The sequence below is a fragment of the Strix aluco genome, chromosome 4 (genome assembly GCF_031877795.1).
Source record: "Strix aluco isolate bStrAlu1 chromosome 4, bStrAlu1.hap1, whole genome shotgun sequence".
Taxonomy (NCBI): Eukaryota; Metazoa; Chordata; class Aves; order Strigiformes; family Strigidae; genus Strix; species Strix aluco.
In genome coordinates, this window is record NC_133934.1 from 43,268,646 (window position 1) to 43,286,187 (window position 17,542).

The window sequence follows — 17,542 nt, forward strand, 5'->3', positions numbered from 1 at the left end:
CAGCTGCTTCGTGCCCCATATAACTTCTGGCAACGAGTACTGGGGCTAGGCACGAAGCGTCGTACAAGTGGCTAAGACGGATGTTGTCTGGATACCCAGACGTAAAACGTAGTTTAAAACCAGAAAGCGTAAAATGAAAGCAGAAGGGCTTGCCTGCACGCGAGCTGTGAGAAGCGAGAGCGCACGTGGGGGCCGGGGCAGTGGCCCTGCCGTGGCAGGCCTCCCTCTCGCCACAGAGCCACCGACCAACACGCCAGGGGCAGCTTCGTCTGGCCCAAGCTGTGGCGCGGGCTCAGCGGGTGCAGCGAGGGGCCACCAGCAATAACGGCTTCAGCACACGGGTGTGTTTACATCGTTTCGTCATCTCGTGTTGCCTGTGTTCCGTTCAGAGCTGAACCGTCATCACGTGGGGGAGGAGAAAAACCTCTGTAAGCACAACAAACAAAAAGCTGCTCAGAAACCAGAAGGTAAATTGAAATACACAGAAAAGCCGCTTTTTTCATCGGCCTCCTGTGGCGCACCACCTTCCTCGTTTTGGGGACGGAGGGAAACACTGCCCGCGCTTGGCTCGGGGCGTGAGAGGGCTGGGGGGGGACGGACACGACGGAAAGGGACAGACACACACGACACGCCCTAGGCGGCCGCCCTGCCACCGTGGCACCGGCGCCGCGCGGGGACTACGCGTCCCGGCGTGCCCCGCGGCGGGCGGGCGGGCTCCCAGCCGGCACCGCGCCCCGCTGTCCGTGCCGCGGGCTCCACCTTCAGCCCGCCGGCCGCGCCGGGAGCGGCAGCCGCGCCGAGGCGCGCGGCCCTGCCGCCCCCTCCCGCTCTCCCATCGGGCTGCGCCGCCTCCGGGGAGGAGCCGCTCGGCGCCGCCATGGCCACCGGGCGGGCGGGCGGCAGCTCCCCACCTCCCTCCCTCCCCGCGCCCCGGGCGGCGGGGGGCCGCGGCGGGCGCGGGCGCCCCCTGGCGGCGCTGGGGGGCAGTTGGCCCTCGCGGCGGGCGGGGCCCGGGGCGCCCGCCCTCAGCCGGGCGGGGCTTCGGCCGGGAGGGAGAGAAGTGCCGCCCCGGGTCGGAGGAGGTTGGTGGAGGCCCTCCAAAAAAAGGGGGGGGGGGGGGAGGAGGAAAAAAAACCGGTTTGTCGAGAGGGGAGAAGGGGTTGTCCTGGAGGGTCGGGGCTGGGGCGGCGTCCAGAGGCGGCTGAGGGCGCACAGGTGCGGGCGGTGGCGCGGCCCGGCCCGGCTGGCTGCGGCACCCCGCGCCGCCTTTGTTGCCGGGTGTCCTCCAGCGGGTGTGCTGCCGTGAGGCGGTTAGCAGTAGTGCCACTGGAGCCCTGGCGCTCACGGATCAAATAGTTGGTTCTGAGAGAAGAGAAGGGCCGTTGAGGACAAAGGTAGCACAAGCGCTCGTGTGTGCTCTGTGGCGACCTAGAAGAGCCTGTTGCTCAAAAGTTACTTGTTTTTCCATAATTTTATTTGACCAGGGAATATAGCGTTATTACTCCTACTGCAGTTTTTTTCTTCTAAGTCACAGCTCCAAAGAATCTGTATGGCACTCTTGTGCTAAAACACCAACTGTATAGCACTGCATTGGAAATAGGCCTTATGCTCCCCCTGTAAATACCTGGGTAATGGACAAGGAACTTTTGCTATTCTTTCTGAGAACAGTAGAATCACTAAGATTCTTCCCCTTCTCAAAGAGACCAGGAAGGGTAGAATGATACGTTTTAAAGTTCTCTCTGCATAGGCAGCTTTTTGGGTCCTGTGTAGCTAAGCATGTTTAGAATTATTTGGAAAACACATAGAGGTCTGACAGGTTTTATAAACAGTGTAAGATTGTTCCCTTGACATTGCTTAGGGGTGGAGAAGTTAGACAAGATGACTTCCAGAGATCCCTCTGAATCTATATTATTCCATGTTTCAAATACAAAGAGTAGGTATGCTCAGTGCCGCTAAGAACAGAATATGAAGGAGGAAATCCTAGTACAACATTACTGCAACAAGTAGGCAAGAACTTCCAGGAGTTATTGTAGTAATTCAGTAAAAGAAGAGATGAGTCACGATGGCAAAGGCAGACAGACTTTGTTTGTAACAAAAATCGGTCAACAGAATATGGGTTGGTTGGTTGTGCCTTCAGTCTGCTAAGACAGTAAGAGCAGTAGTTGCTGGGTTGTGAAACCTCTTGATTCATCTCTTGCAGTCTAGCTACCTAATGAAGACTGCCCAAAGGATCAGTCTTTCAGGTGAGGCAGTGGTGCCCATTTTATCACTAAGGAATTGTCTTCATGCAGGACATTTTTCTGTGCGTGTTCTGTTGAAAGGGCCACCACCTGAGATGCAAGTATTTAATCTTCTTCTTGCTTGTAGGAAGTGGATTTCAGCTTGCTAGTGGAAGCAGACACATGGGCTGATTTCAAGCACTTGTGCTTACTTTGTTACCAAAAAGGACCAGCTGTTCTTTCAGGCCCTGTCAGAGAAGACCAAAATCATTATGCCATTGTATGAGTTGATGGTGTCCTTGTATGCTTAACAGTGCGTGCTGCTCCGGTTATCGGACATCAGAAAGCCTATAATAGACCTAAGTAATGCACAGGGGAGGGTGGCAGGATTAAGAGCTTGGACAGTCCTTAGAGATACAAAATGGCTTCCATATGTATAAGAGTAACTAAATAGACCTGAAAGAAGCTATGGGGGGGTAAAATACAGAAGAGTAGCCTCTGAAGTTATGAACATTAAGGGGAAGATACGAGGAGAAGTGCATAGTATTATCTATTCAGAGAGCAAATTAAGAACAAAAGGAAGTACTTTTCTACAAATAATGAAAGTCGTTGCCTCAGGATGTTGTGGAGATGAAGTATAATTGGGTTCAAAAAGGATTTATTCAAATGTATGGAAAAGAGGTTCATTACCATTGCTTGGATTCTGCCTCTGGCTCCTCAGGAGATCCCAGAACAGCTGATTGGTTTCTAGAGGTTGTAGAATAAAACATCATTCTGCAGAAGTTCTTTCTCCTTACACTCCTTCCTGAACACCTAAGCTAGCTACTTCAGAATCATTTCACATTTCAAAAAGCTTTTTTCTTTTTTTCTTCAGAAGGAGAAACAACCCTAAGGCTAGTGGTAAAACAGTATTATGTAGTGTAACTTAGTATTAAACTAGTGTAAATACAATAGTTGCAAATCATACTCAGTAATGTTTGCAATATGGATGTCCAACATAGATACTTAGGATGGAGTGAGACCTTGAGGCTAAATGACATCAGTGCTTGCAAGAACAACATCATTGAAACTACTATATTGGCTTTGAATAAACAGCTAAATGATACATTATGACCTTTAGATATATAAATCACATATTTCATCAACTGAATTAGGAGTATTGAAATGCTAGATTACATGTATAATTTTTTACTAGTTCAGAAATCATGAAGAATTAACTTGCAGTTTTAGAAGTGGTGTCTAACTTAGTTCAAGTATTTATTCTCTGGTGAATAAAAAAATTAACAAATCACTATTCTGATATTACAAAATGATACAAACTAGTAAGAGCTGTGAAGATGGCAGAACAGTGGTTATTCTCTTGCTATACTGGACCTGAAATTCATCCTTTGTTTGCAATTTGTGAATTATTTTTGAAGATGGGCAAGGTTTGTGCCATTTTTGGAGGATCCCGAGGAATAGGAAAAGCTGTTGCAGAATTGCTGGCACAGAGAGGCTGCCGCCTGGCGATTATTGCTAGAAATCTGGAAGTAGCCCAAACCACTGCACGTAATCTTGGTGGTACGTATGCTGCTTTGCAATTATTTCTTCACTGTCCAATGCTTAAGTAACTTGTAAAAGTAGTAAGTCGTTAAATGAACCTCATTGTTTAACTAGATGAAAATGAAAATGAAAACAAAGACTGAGAAGTTTGAAAGAAAACCTATATCAGTACAATTTTGTTTTCACAATATTCTTTGGGAAAGTTAAGTATGTTAGCTATTCTATCCGCAAGATACGAATTGTAAGATGAAGGGAATTGTTTAAGGTCACAACAGGGAGGTGGTATGAATTGAGTCATCCTTGGCTCTGGACCAAGCCAGAACTGAGACCAGTCTGCTCATGCTGAACTTCTGATTTCAAAAGGCCAAAGATATAAAACAAGAAATTGTCATGTAACTAATCAACACAATACTTGAAAATTGTTCTGATTTAATTCTCTGGAGATTAAATGGGTTTCTCAAGTTATGATTAGTTCAACATCTGGTTTTGCAGTTGAGTTAAATTCTGAAGAAGGTTTATGAACGGTGTACCGTCTTTTATTATGACGTGCCTTTTATTTCAATATAGCAGGACATCTGGCACTTCGCTGTGATGTCTCCAGCGAACATGAAGTCCAAAATACATTTGAGGAGATGCAGAGGAATTTAGGTCCTATTAACTACTTGGTTAATGCAGCTGGGATCAACAGGTTAGTTGTTTGTTACAAGATTGTATGTAATTCTGGATGATGGCACCTTATTGTAAGGTGCTAAGGGCTTTTGCATTTAGTAAGAGTATTGTTAATGAGCACATCTGAAAACAGTATTAAGTGCTCACCAATATTTTGTTCCCGATGACAGTAAAATTCTAACAAGATACAGCTTTCACTGCAGTTTCTGCATTCTGAGTTTGAGTCCCTCCTCTGCTCCTCTTTCTTCTACTTCTTCCCCCTGAAATGGTCCAAAACAATATTTGATACCACTCTGCAAATGAGTCTTTGTGGCCAGAGAAGCATAGCTAACTTTTTTCTTGCTATGTATGTCCTTGCAATGTCATAATTTTGAATGCTAGAACACATAGAACCATGCAAATCCCCATTAATATTGCATTCATCAGTCATGTTTTACTATAAGTAAATGTGATCATTGAGGTTGTTCAGTGAGTTCTTTTTGGTGTTTTGGTCTGTTTCTCAGGGATGGTTTGTTACTGAGAACCAAGACTGAAGATATGATAGCCCAGATTCACACTAACCTTTTGGGAACAATGTTGACGTGCAAAGCTGCTGTAAAAAGCATGATTCAGCAACAGGGAGGTGCTATTGTCAATATAGGTAAGTTGCTTGTCTGATCCAGTGGAATTCTATGTACTAGTTTTCTCCAAAGGTTTAGGAGGTGTAACATGTTAAAATGTTGCTTGTTACAATTGACTTATTTTCTTTGTATTTAGGTGTTCTATATTTAGCATTTCTTTATGAGTGCTTTTCTTTTGTGTAATTTCAGCAACTTCTAAATGTAAAACCAGCTTGTTTCAGTAATAAACACCTCAGAGTTTATTTTATTGAAAAAATAATTTTACCATTCTTTATCAGCTCTTTCAGTAGCTAACTCTACCAGCTGCTAGTTATTAACTAAGAATCAAATAGGTGCAGTTGGTTTCTCTTTTCTTTTTTTCCTGTGCAAGGATGCTTTTTTAGAAAGCTCTTCAATTTACTCTCCTGTTGGTCAGTATGGATATATGTATTCCACAAAAATCACAGATAATCGAGGGATTTACTTATCCCATCAGTAAGCTATAAAGTACATTTAGTAATACACTTTAATTCATTTTCTTGTAATCTCATTTTTCCATTGCAAATTTAAAACTGAAACGATAAAGCTGGTGCAAGGTTTCAAATTAATAATTTAATCTTCTCTTTGATGTTTCTTTATTTTAGGAAGTATTGTAGGACTTAAAGGCAACTCTGGTCAAAGTGTATACAGTGCTAGCAAAGCAGGATTAGTTGGATTTTCACGCTCTCTTGCTAAAGAAGTAGCAAAAAAGCAAATTCGAGTCAACGTGGTTGCTCCAGGTTAGTTTTTGGGAAGTTCCTACATCCTTGACTCTTGCAATACATGATCATCAAGACTGCTAGAATATTTGCTGTACTCTGAAAGTAACTTAAGACAAATTGCTATTATTTTCTTCAACTTTTGTAAGTAAATGCTTTTAATCTCTTTTTTTTTTTTTTCAGTTTAAAGTATAATACATTCTTTTACAAAACCTTCAGTCTTTTTAAGGGAAACACTGAGAAATTGGGAAGAGTGTGTCTACCTGTTCCTCTATCCGTTATTACATAACAAATGTCTTCTTTTTTTTCTTTGTTCCTCCTTCAAAACCTGCTGTCCTTGCAGATGGAAGGATTAGAACTAATTATATACAGACAGCTACCCTCATCTCTTGCTAGAGAATGCTTATTTGTTATTAGAGAAACATGAAAGACCATGAGACGCTGGCATGAAAGCATCCCTGTCTATCCTGGTAGAAGAAGAGAGTCTGGAAAGAAAGTTCTAAGTTATGTGAGGACAAGGCTGCGGTTTCACAAGACGATCTAGTCCAAGCAAACCACCACCCTTAAGAAAAATCCTTCTGTCTTTTCTGACTTCTTCCACTCATAGCTGTGTACTCTGCTGCTCACCTTGTGCTAGCTCTAAGGCCTTTCAGACCTCGCCATGAACCAGTTCAGCTTCTGAACTAGGCAGGAAAAGTACTTTTTATTGATTAGTGAGTTGAGCAGCTCACTGTAGGGTCCAGTGCCATCATAAAAGGGCACAGTTATACAGTAGAAAACAAAACTGAGACTTTCCCTTCTTTCAGCTAGAAAATAAGAAAGATCAGCTCTTTATGGAGCTACAGGTTATGCAAAGTGCAGCAGTGGGAAAACTGAATCTCAGATAACTGAGAATTGTAAAGAAATATCCTTCAAACTTGTCAAGAAATATTCTTCAAATGAGTGCTATAATAGAAATTATGTAAGTGCTGTCATAAGTTCTAAAATATAATGGAAACACTTGCAAGCTGTAGGGATTTCTTGCCAGAGATTTTATAGTCATGTTTTCATTGAGAATGTTTTGGTGAAATGACTGTATTTTGTCTTTCACAGAAGTGATACTAAATATGGTTTTGAGGCCCAATTTTAGAGTTACCTTTTTTTTCTCCATAGATTTTTACAGATCTCTGCATTTTTGTGATTACATCAGTGCTTCCAAAAATGGAAGACATTTTATTGGTTAGGTACAAATTTGTTCTGGGCTACAAAATGATGTGGACTGACTTCTGAGACTTTAAAGAATGGTAGCTGGTGCTGAGTCATGGTAGATTTCACTTTGGAGGATTCCAGGGAAAATCTGCTAGAGAAATACAGCTGAAGGTTAGGTAACTCTTCTCATTTCTCTCCTCTCTTAGGCTTTATTCACACAGAGATGACTGCTCATTTGGAAGAAGATCAGTTGAAGAAAGCGATTCTCCTTGGAAGATTTGGAGAGCCTCGTGAAGTTGCACAAGCTGTTGTCTTTCTTCTAGAGTCTCCTTATGTTACAGGGAGTACTCTAGTTGTAGATGGAGGTTTGCAGCTTCTGACTTAAATACTGCCCTGAATGAGTACCTACTTTGAATAATCATGATGGTAATATATAAATATATAATAATTAAAGGGGAGGTGGAAATTGGTTGAAGATTGATGTATGTAATTCACTTGATATTCTTAAGTCAGAGGAGAAATTCAGCAGCAGTGGGTTCCAGCATGTATGTTTAGCTACCTGGAAGAGTCCATTTGGTATTATGGAGTCTGTGTGTGTAACAATTTGAAAAAGATCTGGTTTTTGTATAGTGATGGTTTTAAATAACGTGCTGATACATTTTTAAAGCACTGTATTTTTATAAAGTTGTATTTTCCAATTTGGGACGGAGTGGAGATTTTATTCAAATTATGTTACACAGAGGTTAATAAAGTGCAGGGGCATGTTTATTGGTTGGCAGGTATGATTGCATCAAGTTTTTCATGTAGGCTGAAGATTGCAAACTGTGTAATTTTTTATTCTTATCAGTTAGTCCCTACAAAGTGTCAAGGAGTTTCATTTGGCTTTTGTTTGTTTGTGGCTAACACTACAAAGCTAGGAGCTTCTGTATCTTCAGCATACCTGAATTGCCTTTAGGAGATTTAATTATATGCAGTGTGTTTTTATAAAGACAAAACCTGCTTGGTTCCAGTCTTCAGTGTATGTACAGTGCTCATGTAATCCAGTAGCACTTGCATGTAGGCATGGAAGGACTGTTGGTTGGTCAGTGGAATTGCTCATTCTGTAATACTCTGAGTTTGAGCTGCATGTACACTGGTGAACAGCACAGTTGCAGGCCTGGCTGCATAAAAGACTTTTCACTGACTCAGTAGATGTGTAGAAAGCACATCTCATTTCCAGAGTGTGAACTGGAGGTGTATTGCTGTATATCTTCTTGAATGCTCAGTTCAACTCTGTTATGTTGATGCTCTTTAATATGTATGTATAGTCAATAAAATAGCCATTTATTTTATTCAAAGCAGCTTTTGAAGCAGAGTAATTATTCAGCTGTAAATGATCCTGAGTGTTTTTCTCTTGCTGAAAAATTACCAAAAATTTGACCTCAGGCTTTTCTATTGAGATCAAGTAATTTTTGGTAATTGATGTTTTTATCATCTCTGAAGAAAATTATGAATGTGGTTTAGGACCTTCACTTCTTAGCTCCAGTGTTCATCACGATCCAGATGTTGATTCAGCTTTTGAAATTACTTCCCGTCTTGGCACAAACCGAAGTACAGAAAGAAGAGATCTCACTGATGATAACTTTGAGTCTTTAAAGTCTGAGATTTTCTTCACTTGTGCAGCTGAGAAATTTTGTCTTTGTGCCAGAAGACAGTGCATGTTCAAGCTTCTCGCAGGTATGTGTTGAGAAATAATACAGGGAATGGTTGTACATTCAGGGGGTTTTGGAGTTGGTTGTGTTACTCGCTTTGGAATATAAAATACCACTAAAGGTGTAGTCCTTTCAGGAGTCCAAATCCTGATGTTACCCCTTTGTAGAGAGATGGTGTTACTTGCTGAGAAAAGTTATGTGTCCTGTGTGTCTGCACCAGAAACGTAATTGCTAATTCCCTTTCCTAGGAGGAATTGACCAGAGAATAGATTAATTTTTTCTGAGGGCACTGCAGGTGAGGAAGGACAGCTGGTACTCCCATTTTCACTAGTCAAGTAGTAGTATGTCAGTAATGTGGCCGCTGCCCATACCTGTCCTTAGTATTATACAGGCAAAGCCTGTGTGACTATCTTGACCAGAAGCCAAAATTAGGAGACTAAAAATAGTTTTATCTAGTGAGTTCTGACCCTAATTACTATTATCCCTTGTTTTGTTTGGTAAGGGAACTGTTAAATGTTATTAGCAATGGCATTTTTAATTTATATTTGTGATCAAAACCTGGAATAACACCCTCAGAAGAATCTCAGTATACTGCTAATTTTTAAAAAAATGTTGCGATATACACTATGTTTTTATTACTGCTGTTGCTATAGGACTAGACTGAAGTGTCTGTAGCCTTGAAGTCATATTTTTAAAATACCTTTTTTTCCCTTTTCTTCAAACTGGTAAATTAGAACTGAAAACTAGTTAAAAAGCAGTAATCCATTTCAGCATTTACTGTGTACAGCTACTCTGAGAAGTCAAACCTGTTTGTCAGACTGGGGTTCTGTCTGACCTGGTGTCATGTCTCGGACCGTGGAAGTAGTGAATGCGTAGGATCAGTAACAGATCAAGTGCGTGGTGATGTCTCCTTAGAAGACTCGTGTACCTCCAGCAATTTGTATGTTTGAATCTGCCGTTTGATATCTCTGGTTGAGGCCTGTGGGTTCTCACAGTTGATGAGACATTATAGCAACCCTGTGGTGCTCTCAATGTGTTGCTCTTGAATTTGTAGAGCTCTATGGTATCCTGCCTGCTTCAGTTGTTTCTGTTTCAAACTGAAGAGTCGTATTTCTTTTAGTTGCTTGTTGCTGGAAAGCTCTTTTGTACCTTACGTCATCTTCGTTGTCTTCTGCTTTACATTTCCAGTTTCTCGAGGAGGGAGGAGCAGGTGGAAATACTCACAGTATTCACTGTGGATTTACCTTAAAAAAAATATAGGATGTTTTGGGTTTTGGTTTATATTGCTTCCAAAAATAACAACCAATTGTTTTGCCTTTTCCTAACCTTTACGCTTATGTTTTCAGAAGCTATATAAGGATAATAACTCAGTCCTGAATAATTAATGGTCAACTTGGAGTCCATTTCCTTACATATGTATTTAGGTCTGTTTTTCTGTATTTTCCCCAGTGTGAATTGCTCTCATTCATCTACAGTAAATTTAGTCTTCTGGTTTTAACATCTGTTTCCTCAGTGAAATGGTTCTGCAATTTTTTGTTTAATTCCTTTCTGCCTTTATTACTTTGAGTAACTTAGTGTTACTAGACTGTACTGTGGGCTTCTGAAGTTGCTGTCTCAGAACCTTCGGAATGGACTGTGCTTTGCTACCCTCAGCATAGGTGCCTGGTGGTCTGTTGGCGATCCATGTCCTTAGGAAAGAATGATTGCTGAGTCATACCCTTTCTCTCCTATCTTGAAACAATTTACTGATATGACAGCTCCTCTTGGCACCACAGCATCTTTAATGGTTTTTGGCAAGGGAATGTGTCAGATGCCTTTTAGAATTTCAAGCATGTTGGATTAGATCTCCTTACTCTCATCTCTTTTTAGTCTTTAGAAGAACTCTAAAATGTTTATCAAACATGACTTTGCTTTGAAAAAGCAACTCTGACTTTCCTCGGTACTTATTCGGTTGTTTCCATGGCTTTAGAACAACTTCTGGCAGTTTGCTATGTAGCGAAAAATAAAATAAGTTTGTAGTTCCCTGGATCCCTCTGGAATCTCTTCTTTAAAAACTAGTGATCCTTCCACCCAGTAAACTCCCCAAATGCTGCTTCACTTTTGCCAGCTTCCAGTCATTTGGTAATGAGGCAGTTTAACTCAGAAGTTTCACACTGCAGTTACTTGATTTCCTTTAGAATTAGGCAGTGATAGCCCCCGGTCCCAGCCATTTGTCCCTTTCCTCTGTAACCTCTTCTGATGTTTTGCTCTGAGGGGTAAAACCTTCAATGAGTTGCCTGTAGAGGTTCTGCTCAAGTTCCTGCATGGTACCAAAAACTGCTTTAGGGTTTTGTTCGGAGTTTGGTTTTTTTTTTTTTTTTTCTCTGTGGCCTTCCCTTCCCTGAGCACTTTGCTTTTTATTTTGATCATCTGCTTGCCTTACTCAGGCACAGGTCCTCAGTGTAGGCACTTTGGCAAATTGTTCCTCTACACTCTGATCTGTCTGGAAATTTTACATTCAGTGACAGATTCCGTTTGACTGCTGGAGCTAGACCGTGGGTTTTACAAAGATTGACTTTTAAATTCTAGTAGCTTTTAATCCATGCCCTCCCCACAAAAAAACATGTTTAATTTGGCGTGTGTATTTAAAGTTGTCATACTGAAGTTCTGTGCATACAGTCTTAGTGTTGTGTCATCAAGCATTGCATCTTCATTTATTTGACTTGTCTTTTTGGTTGCATTTTAGTATATTTCCTTATCTTATGCTGCTCCTTTTTTATGGAATTCTGCAGTAGTGGACTGTTGTCTTTATTAATAAACTTGGTCAATATTCTTGCAGAAATAAAAGTTACCATCACAAAGCAAGCCTTTTTGAAATTTGAAATTTTTTCAAATTTTGAAAACTTCAGTCCACTCTCTTATTAGACATACAAAGTTTCTGTGAATCCATTCCTAGAGGAAGTAAGAACATGTGCTCTTATTCGTGTGATGTTTCTTCACCTGTTACATTGCTTAAAACTCTCCTGTAATCTTTTGTTAGGTACCAACATCTTCCTACATTTTTTTTGGTTTAGAATGAGCTGTTTTACAAATTCCCACTACTCCATGTTTCTGCAGTTCCTAAGGAATCTGTACTTCTCTTCCTACAACTGTTTTTTCAGGCATGCACTGTAACTTTGCCTTATCATCTAGCCTTGGGAGCATTTGAAAGGAGGTTGCTGTCCAGGTCTGGTCTTTAACTTACTCTGTTTCACTCCACATCTTTTCTCCTGCCCCACCCCATGTCACTGGTACCTACAGGGCCTTTCACCACCCGCCCAGAATTTCTAGACAGACCATGAAGGCCTGTTTTGAGGGTGGCTGCTTTTGCAGCTGTCTTTTAATTCAGCATGCAGTCCTTTTGTACAGCAACCCCCTTTCTGACTCACCTCTAATTATTGCTTTGGTTTTTTAACTCATCCGGGTTTCTGCTTCACAAAGGATTTCCTTGCTGAAAGAAGATTGTGTATTGCAGTATTTACTCATTTATGTGCCTTACCTTGTCACTGCCAGGTTAGGAAACCTAAAACTGTTCTCTTGGCTGTACATTTGATTCAGTTTAAACTTTATAGGTAGTCTGATTTGCATGTTCTGGGCTTCAGTTGGAGCACATTGTAGGCCTAGAAAGTTAGTAGGTTTGTATCTCTCCTCTGTATTATTTCTAGCGTTTGGGAAGATGATGGACTACTACTTCTTTCCTTGTAGATAGGTCACTGGAGCCTTACTTCTGCTTATCTCTTAAGAAATGTGTTTGTAACTTAGATCTTGCGGTAGTGAACTCACTATGTTAGTCTTTTCCTGCTTCTGAGGCATGTATCGCAATTGATGATCAGCAGTAGAAGTTTCTAGCAGGACACAGAAAGTGTTGGTAAGGTGGTTTTGCTTTTGCTTTTTTTTAAATATTGCAGCTGTAAGTAGGAGCTGTCGCGAGGAACAGCTTTTACAGACTTTCTTTTATGATAACAGAAGTACATAAAGTGTGCTGCATTAGAGCGTGCTGAGCGGGTTAGTGTTACATCTCATGAAGAGATTTCGTTGTGGCCTCCTGAGGGCAGTCTATCCTAAGGCATTATTGCATCGGTAAGGATTTGGTTTGTATCTCTACATAGTTCTAGGGACGTGGAGTTGCCTGTGCAGATACAAAGGATAAATGGCATTGCTGTTACCAGATTTGTAAAGTCTAAGTCAGGAGCTATTTGGGAATGTAAGGCGTGATTTTTTTAAAGATGGAAAGGATTTCAATATTAAGTTCAGTGAAATATGGATAGAAAGTGGATATCTAAATCCCAGCCTTCAGAATCTCTTTGTTACATTATTATCTGCAGTTAAAACGTACATTGTCATGATTATCTATTGCTGTTAGACAAACTGTTCTCCTTTGATGTGTCACATAGTGTGAGGTTGTATTGCATGAAACTGAAACCTCTGTTGTCTGTTGCAATTATGTGACTTTTTTTTCCCCAAGCATAACATAGTTCATTTAAGTAAAGCTAATGAAAACTGAACTTTCCAAGACCAGGTACACCCACTTAATTCAGGTAATAAATCAGTGTTTGAACAGACAGGGCAAATGTGGTGGAGAGAAGCCTTTAAAGAGCATTGGCTCTTAAAGAACTCTGCTGAAGCCCCAGGTTACACTTCATTTTCACCCACACTTTATGTTCAGTTTCAGACCACCTGCTGAAGGCTTCTTTTTGCATAGATATGTCTGTTGAGTTAACCTGTACCTTGCCAGACATCTTTAGATCAACACCTGCAGTTGTAGTTTTTTCACTCTTTAAAGTCAGATCCAATTCTACTATTTTTTCTCCTTTTTTTCTTCATGTACTTCACCATTATAGTGTCATACTCTGAAATAAAAGTGAATCTTTCTGTCATAGTTGTTAAAACTGAAATTGCTTTGGCTTCTTGGAGATCTGGTAACAAATTGCCATGATAGTGTCAAACATGTTGAGACAACATACAAGTAAAATCCACCAAATCTTCCTTGGTATCACTGAAGGCACATGAGGGTCATGTGAGCGGGAGCGTGGGGAGCAGATGTCACTGCGGTGACTCTGCCTGAGCAAACGGAGCAAGCGGCGCACGCTCACTTGCTGTTTCCCAGGCACCGGCCGACACTGCTGAGGTGGCCTCGCATGTGTAGCACGTTGATGGGTTTGAAATTGCTGCGTTATTTTAAACAATTTTTTTAGGGATAACTGCAGGTCGACTGTGTGGTGATGCTGAAGCCTGTTAGTGAAGCGGTTTGATGCTTTGTGGATTCTAATTGCAGATCTCTCAGCTCTGTACTTCTCATGCGAAGTACACTAAAAGTACAGGTTGCACCTATGCTTGGAGGGCCTTATTGTAAACAGATCTCCACCCATATGTTAAAGAGCTGTGAAAACCTCTAAGTTAGTGTTTTACTTCCTCCTGCCGTCAGTCTGACTTCTCATCCTCTTTTTTTCAGGTAGTTGGTAGATTTCTACTAAAAACTTCCCGCAACCCTAGAGGAAAGAAACACTGTAGTCATTTTGTGTGTTTTGTATAGGTGCCATTTGGTGTATATGTATGATTTTTGCTGGTGAGAGGGCCCTGCCAGCAGTGGGCTGGAACTGCATCCATCCTCTGTGGGTTCTTGCGGCTCTTTTGTTGGGGGATGTATAGAATGGAGAGCACCTGCAGTTTTATAGTTCACCATAATTTTCAGGGCACGGAAGTGGAGGTCATGCTAAGCTCTCTGCTACACACTGCAGCTGTACTCAGTTGGTCTGTAAACATTAGATTAGTGAGGTTAATTTACTACATGGCTTTGCAAAGCTGTTTACTAATTTTTCTGTAAAATCTTTGTTTCTGTTAGCACCATGGTGCCTCTCTCCTAATGCTGTATTATCTGGCTTCCAGCAATGCTTATCATGTGCCTGTATCCTCACTGATTAATTGAGGTGATGTCTTTCCATTTGGGGGAGAACCATACTAGATTATTAATAGTGAGGTGAGTTTTTTTCATAAGAAATCATTGACGCCGATGTGTTCAGCTGAAGCTGCCCTTGAAATTGCCGAAGTAATGAACTTTGGTTTGCCTCTGAAAAGGACAACTCATTTGAGCTCCCCTCACTGTATTATCCTTTGGGAATAGGAACTGTAGTTGTGCTGTCCTAACGGCTGGTTAATGCTCTGCTGTGTCAGCTTCCTCTGACTTCCACCCTGAGCTTGGCCGTGCTCGCCGAGGGCTCAGTCCTGAACTCTGACTTGCCAAAAGCAGCCGGGACAAACCTGAACTCTGAAGCGAGGGCAGTGGAGACACACTGATCATCAGCTGCTTCTTTTCTGCTTAGGGTGCTGTGTTCTTTTTGTGTCACCGTAGGTTTGGATGCCGCTTGTCCTGGGCAAAGACAGATCACTGATGTTTTAGTCCTTGGAATTAGAGATTGGAAACACTGTGACACTCCCATCTCCGCTTTTAGCATGTATAGGCTGACCCGAAAGTCATTGGTTTAGAGTGACAGTTACTAGCAGTAGCTGTGCCTTTTCTTGTAGCCATTTTCATATATTTCAAGAAAACATTAATAATCACAAATGAAAACTTTGTTCTGCTTTTATGAAGTTGGTTGTCTAATGGATTTGCTCGGAAAAAGCTTAAGAATAATTTGAAAATTACTTCAGTCTTCTAGTAAGATTTAAAACTGTGTTATGCTTCTTGTATACAGGACTTTGAGGGAAACAACTAACAGAGGCTGGTTTTGATTTGGAGATCTACATGATGTAATTACACTTTTTTTCCTAGTGGAAAGTGGATCTGGAACTTTACAAACTGAAATTCTTGAAAGGTGCCGTTGTTCCATACCTGAAATGACGTCATTCACCTCCAGTTCAAGATCTTTGCATTTCCTTACAGTTGTGCTGATAGAATTACATTTGATTTTAGGTCTTTGTTTATTATACATTATTAAACATGAATTAGTAAACAATCAGAGACTGTACAGCTGAAGTTAATACAGAATTTAAGAAAGGTAAAACTTTTATTGTAGATTAATGTATGTTACAAAAATGTTCAGTGAATCTGACTCTGAAGTATTGTAGGAGGAAGTGAGTTAATATGTTAATAAGAAACAGAATTGTGCATTATACTATAGAATAGTGTGGTAAAAGAGGTTTTGCTTTAGATGGCCCCTTTCCTACAAATGACTCCTGCAGGTGCTCAGACAAATGCTGCAGGTAAAAGCCATCTCCGAAATCCACTAGTTCTTAGTCTGCAGTCTGATCTGTAGAGGTGTGCTGCCTGTTGTGTGGGAAGTTTATTGTACCAGGCATTTTCAACACCTTTTGCTGTGGCTTGGAAAGGTCCTGTCCTGGCAGTGTGTTTTTGTACCCTCCGTTCTCCTTCGTAGCAATAAACTGTGATGTCTGGGCCAAGAGTCAGCCAAAAAAAGCTTGACAGTATGTTTAGTTGTGTGTTTAACAGAAGAGTTTGAGACAAACCCCCCCCACCCCCCAACCTAATCCATTCAGTGTGAGGAGATTTGTAGAGCCCCTGCTGTGAATGATGCAGTCATTCTGAGTAGTGGCCATGTGCTGTTATTTTTTTTCTTCTTCCTTGTTCTGCAGCTGTTTCTGGACCATTTATGCTACTACAGAACTAGAAGGTGACAGCAGTTGCAAGACTTGGTCCTTCCCCAGGATTTACCTGTTGTACTGCAGTTGTTTTATGAAGCAAAAAATTTTTCCTTCCTGGTGGTGTTGGATGAAATTCATTCATCTTCCTTCTCTGCATAGCTGCTGAAACCATTGCTGTACAGGTACTGTTGCTTGTAGTCTGGCTTTTCTTGCTCTAAGCATGAGTTCAGCATTATGTTCCAAACACTGATGTTTTTATTAGAGAATCAGTGCGTGTGAGACTATTGTATGTATTATGACTTGTGTAAAAGGATACAAATTGTGGCTTAATTCTGGATTAGAGTCACAAGCTTTAAGACATATTAAAGAATACTCTGCGCTGTCTGGAACAGATTGTAAATTTCTTGGGGCAGGAGCTGTGTTTTCATCTGCCTGATGCGTCTTATGTGCTCATGGTTCTGTTTGAACAGAAAAGCTGTGCAGGGGGAGGGCTTTTTCTTTCAGGCAGTTCAGAACGAGCACCGTGTCAGCCAGCTCTGCCCCGCGCGCGTACGGCTGAACCACGTGGCTGCTAGTCGGGTCTGTGGTCACGGTGCACAGCGGTCACGGTGCACAGCCTGAGCAGGCAGTTCCAGTCCATCCATCTGCACCGCGCAGGGTGGGTCTGGCAGCCGGGGCGCGCAGCTGATCCCCTCCGCATCGCGACGTGCTGGACAACATGCGCACATGCAGCACACGCTGACATACTGAATTCGTTTGGGCTGCTTGCAGAGATAAGGATGGCGTTGGCTGTATGTGGGGAATCAAGGCATTTATTAGCGTACAACCTCAGCGAATTAAAATGGTCTTTGAAAATAGTGATATGGAAAGAAACTATGATTTGTAAGCTGGGACTTCAAACAGGACTATAGTTTGGGTTTGAGCCCCAACCCCCAGTTGGCTGTGATGGAAAAGAAATGTGTCTGTTAGTTAACTAATGGCTGCTGTTGTGAAGCTGCAGGGTAAAGGCATTGTGTGTTCGGGCACACCACCAGCTGGAAAACCTTCCTGCGTGTGGAGTTTTGCACCTCAGTGTGTGTTGGTGCTCCTGCAGAGGTTTCTGTCACCATCCTGAATGTAGTTGCAGTGTGTCTCTGATTGCTTTGAATACACTTGGACTGAGCTGCTTCCTAAATAATTTGAAGTCTTCCCATAGCTAAACCTCAAGTCTTGCAAAAAGTTAGGACTTATGTTTTTAGGCCTGTAAAATGATAAGAAAA

At 41.6% G+C, this 17,542-nt stretch overlaps 1 protein-coding gene across 2 annotated transcripts; it reads left to right on the top strand.

Annotated features, from left to right (window-relative positions):
• The first annotated feature begins 1,023 nt into the window (after positions 1-1,023).
• CBR4 (carbonyl reductase 4) lies at positions 1,024-8,312 on the top strand. 2 transcript variants are annotated; one of them, XM_074822858.1, is made up of 6 exons: positions 1,024-1,082; positions 3,638-3,779; positions 4,329-4,449; positions 4,934-5,070; positions 5,674-5,808; positions 7,182-8,312. In XM_074822858.1, the coding sequence occupies exons 2-6, from the start codon at positions 3,638-3,640 to the stop codon at positions 7,358-7,360; spliced, it is 714 nt and encodes a 237-aa protein (XP_074678959.1). In that variant the 5' UTR covers positions 1,024-1,082; the 3' UTR covers positions 7,361-8,312. The 2 variants fall into 2 exon arrangements, with proteins under 2 accessions (XP_074678959.1, XP_074678960.1); XM_074822859.1 differs by having other exon boundaries at positions 4,332-4,449.
• The last annotated feature ends 9,230 nt before the right edge of the window (positions 8,313-17,542 follow it).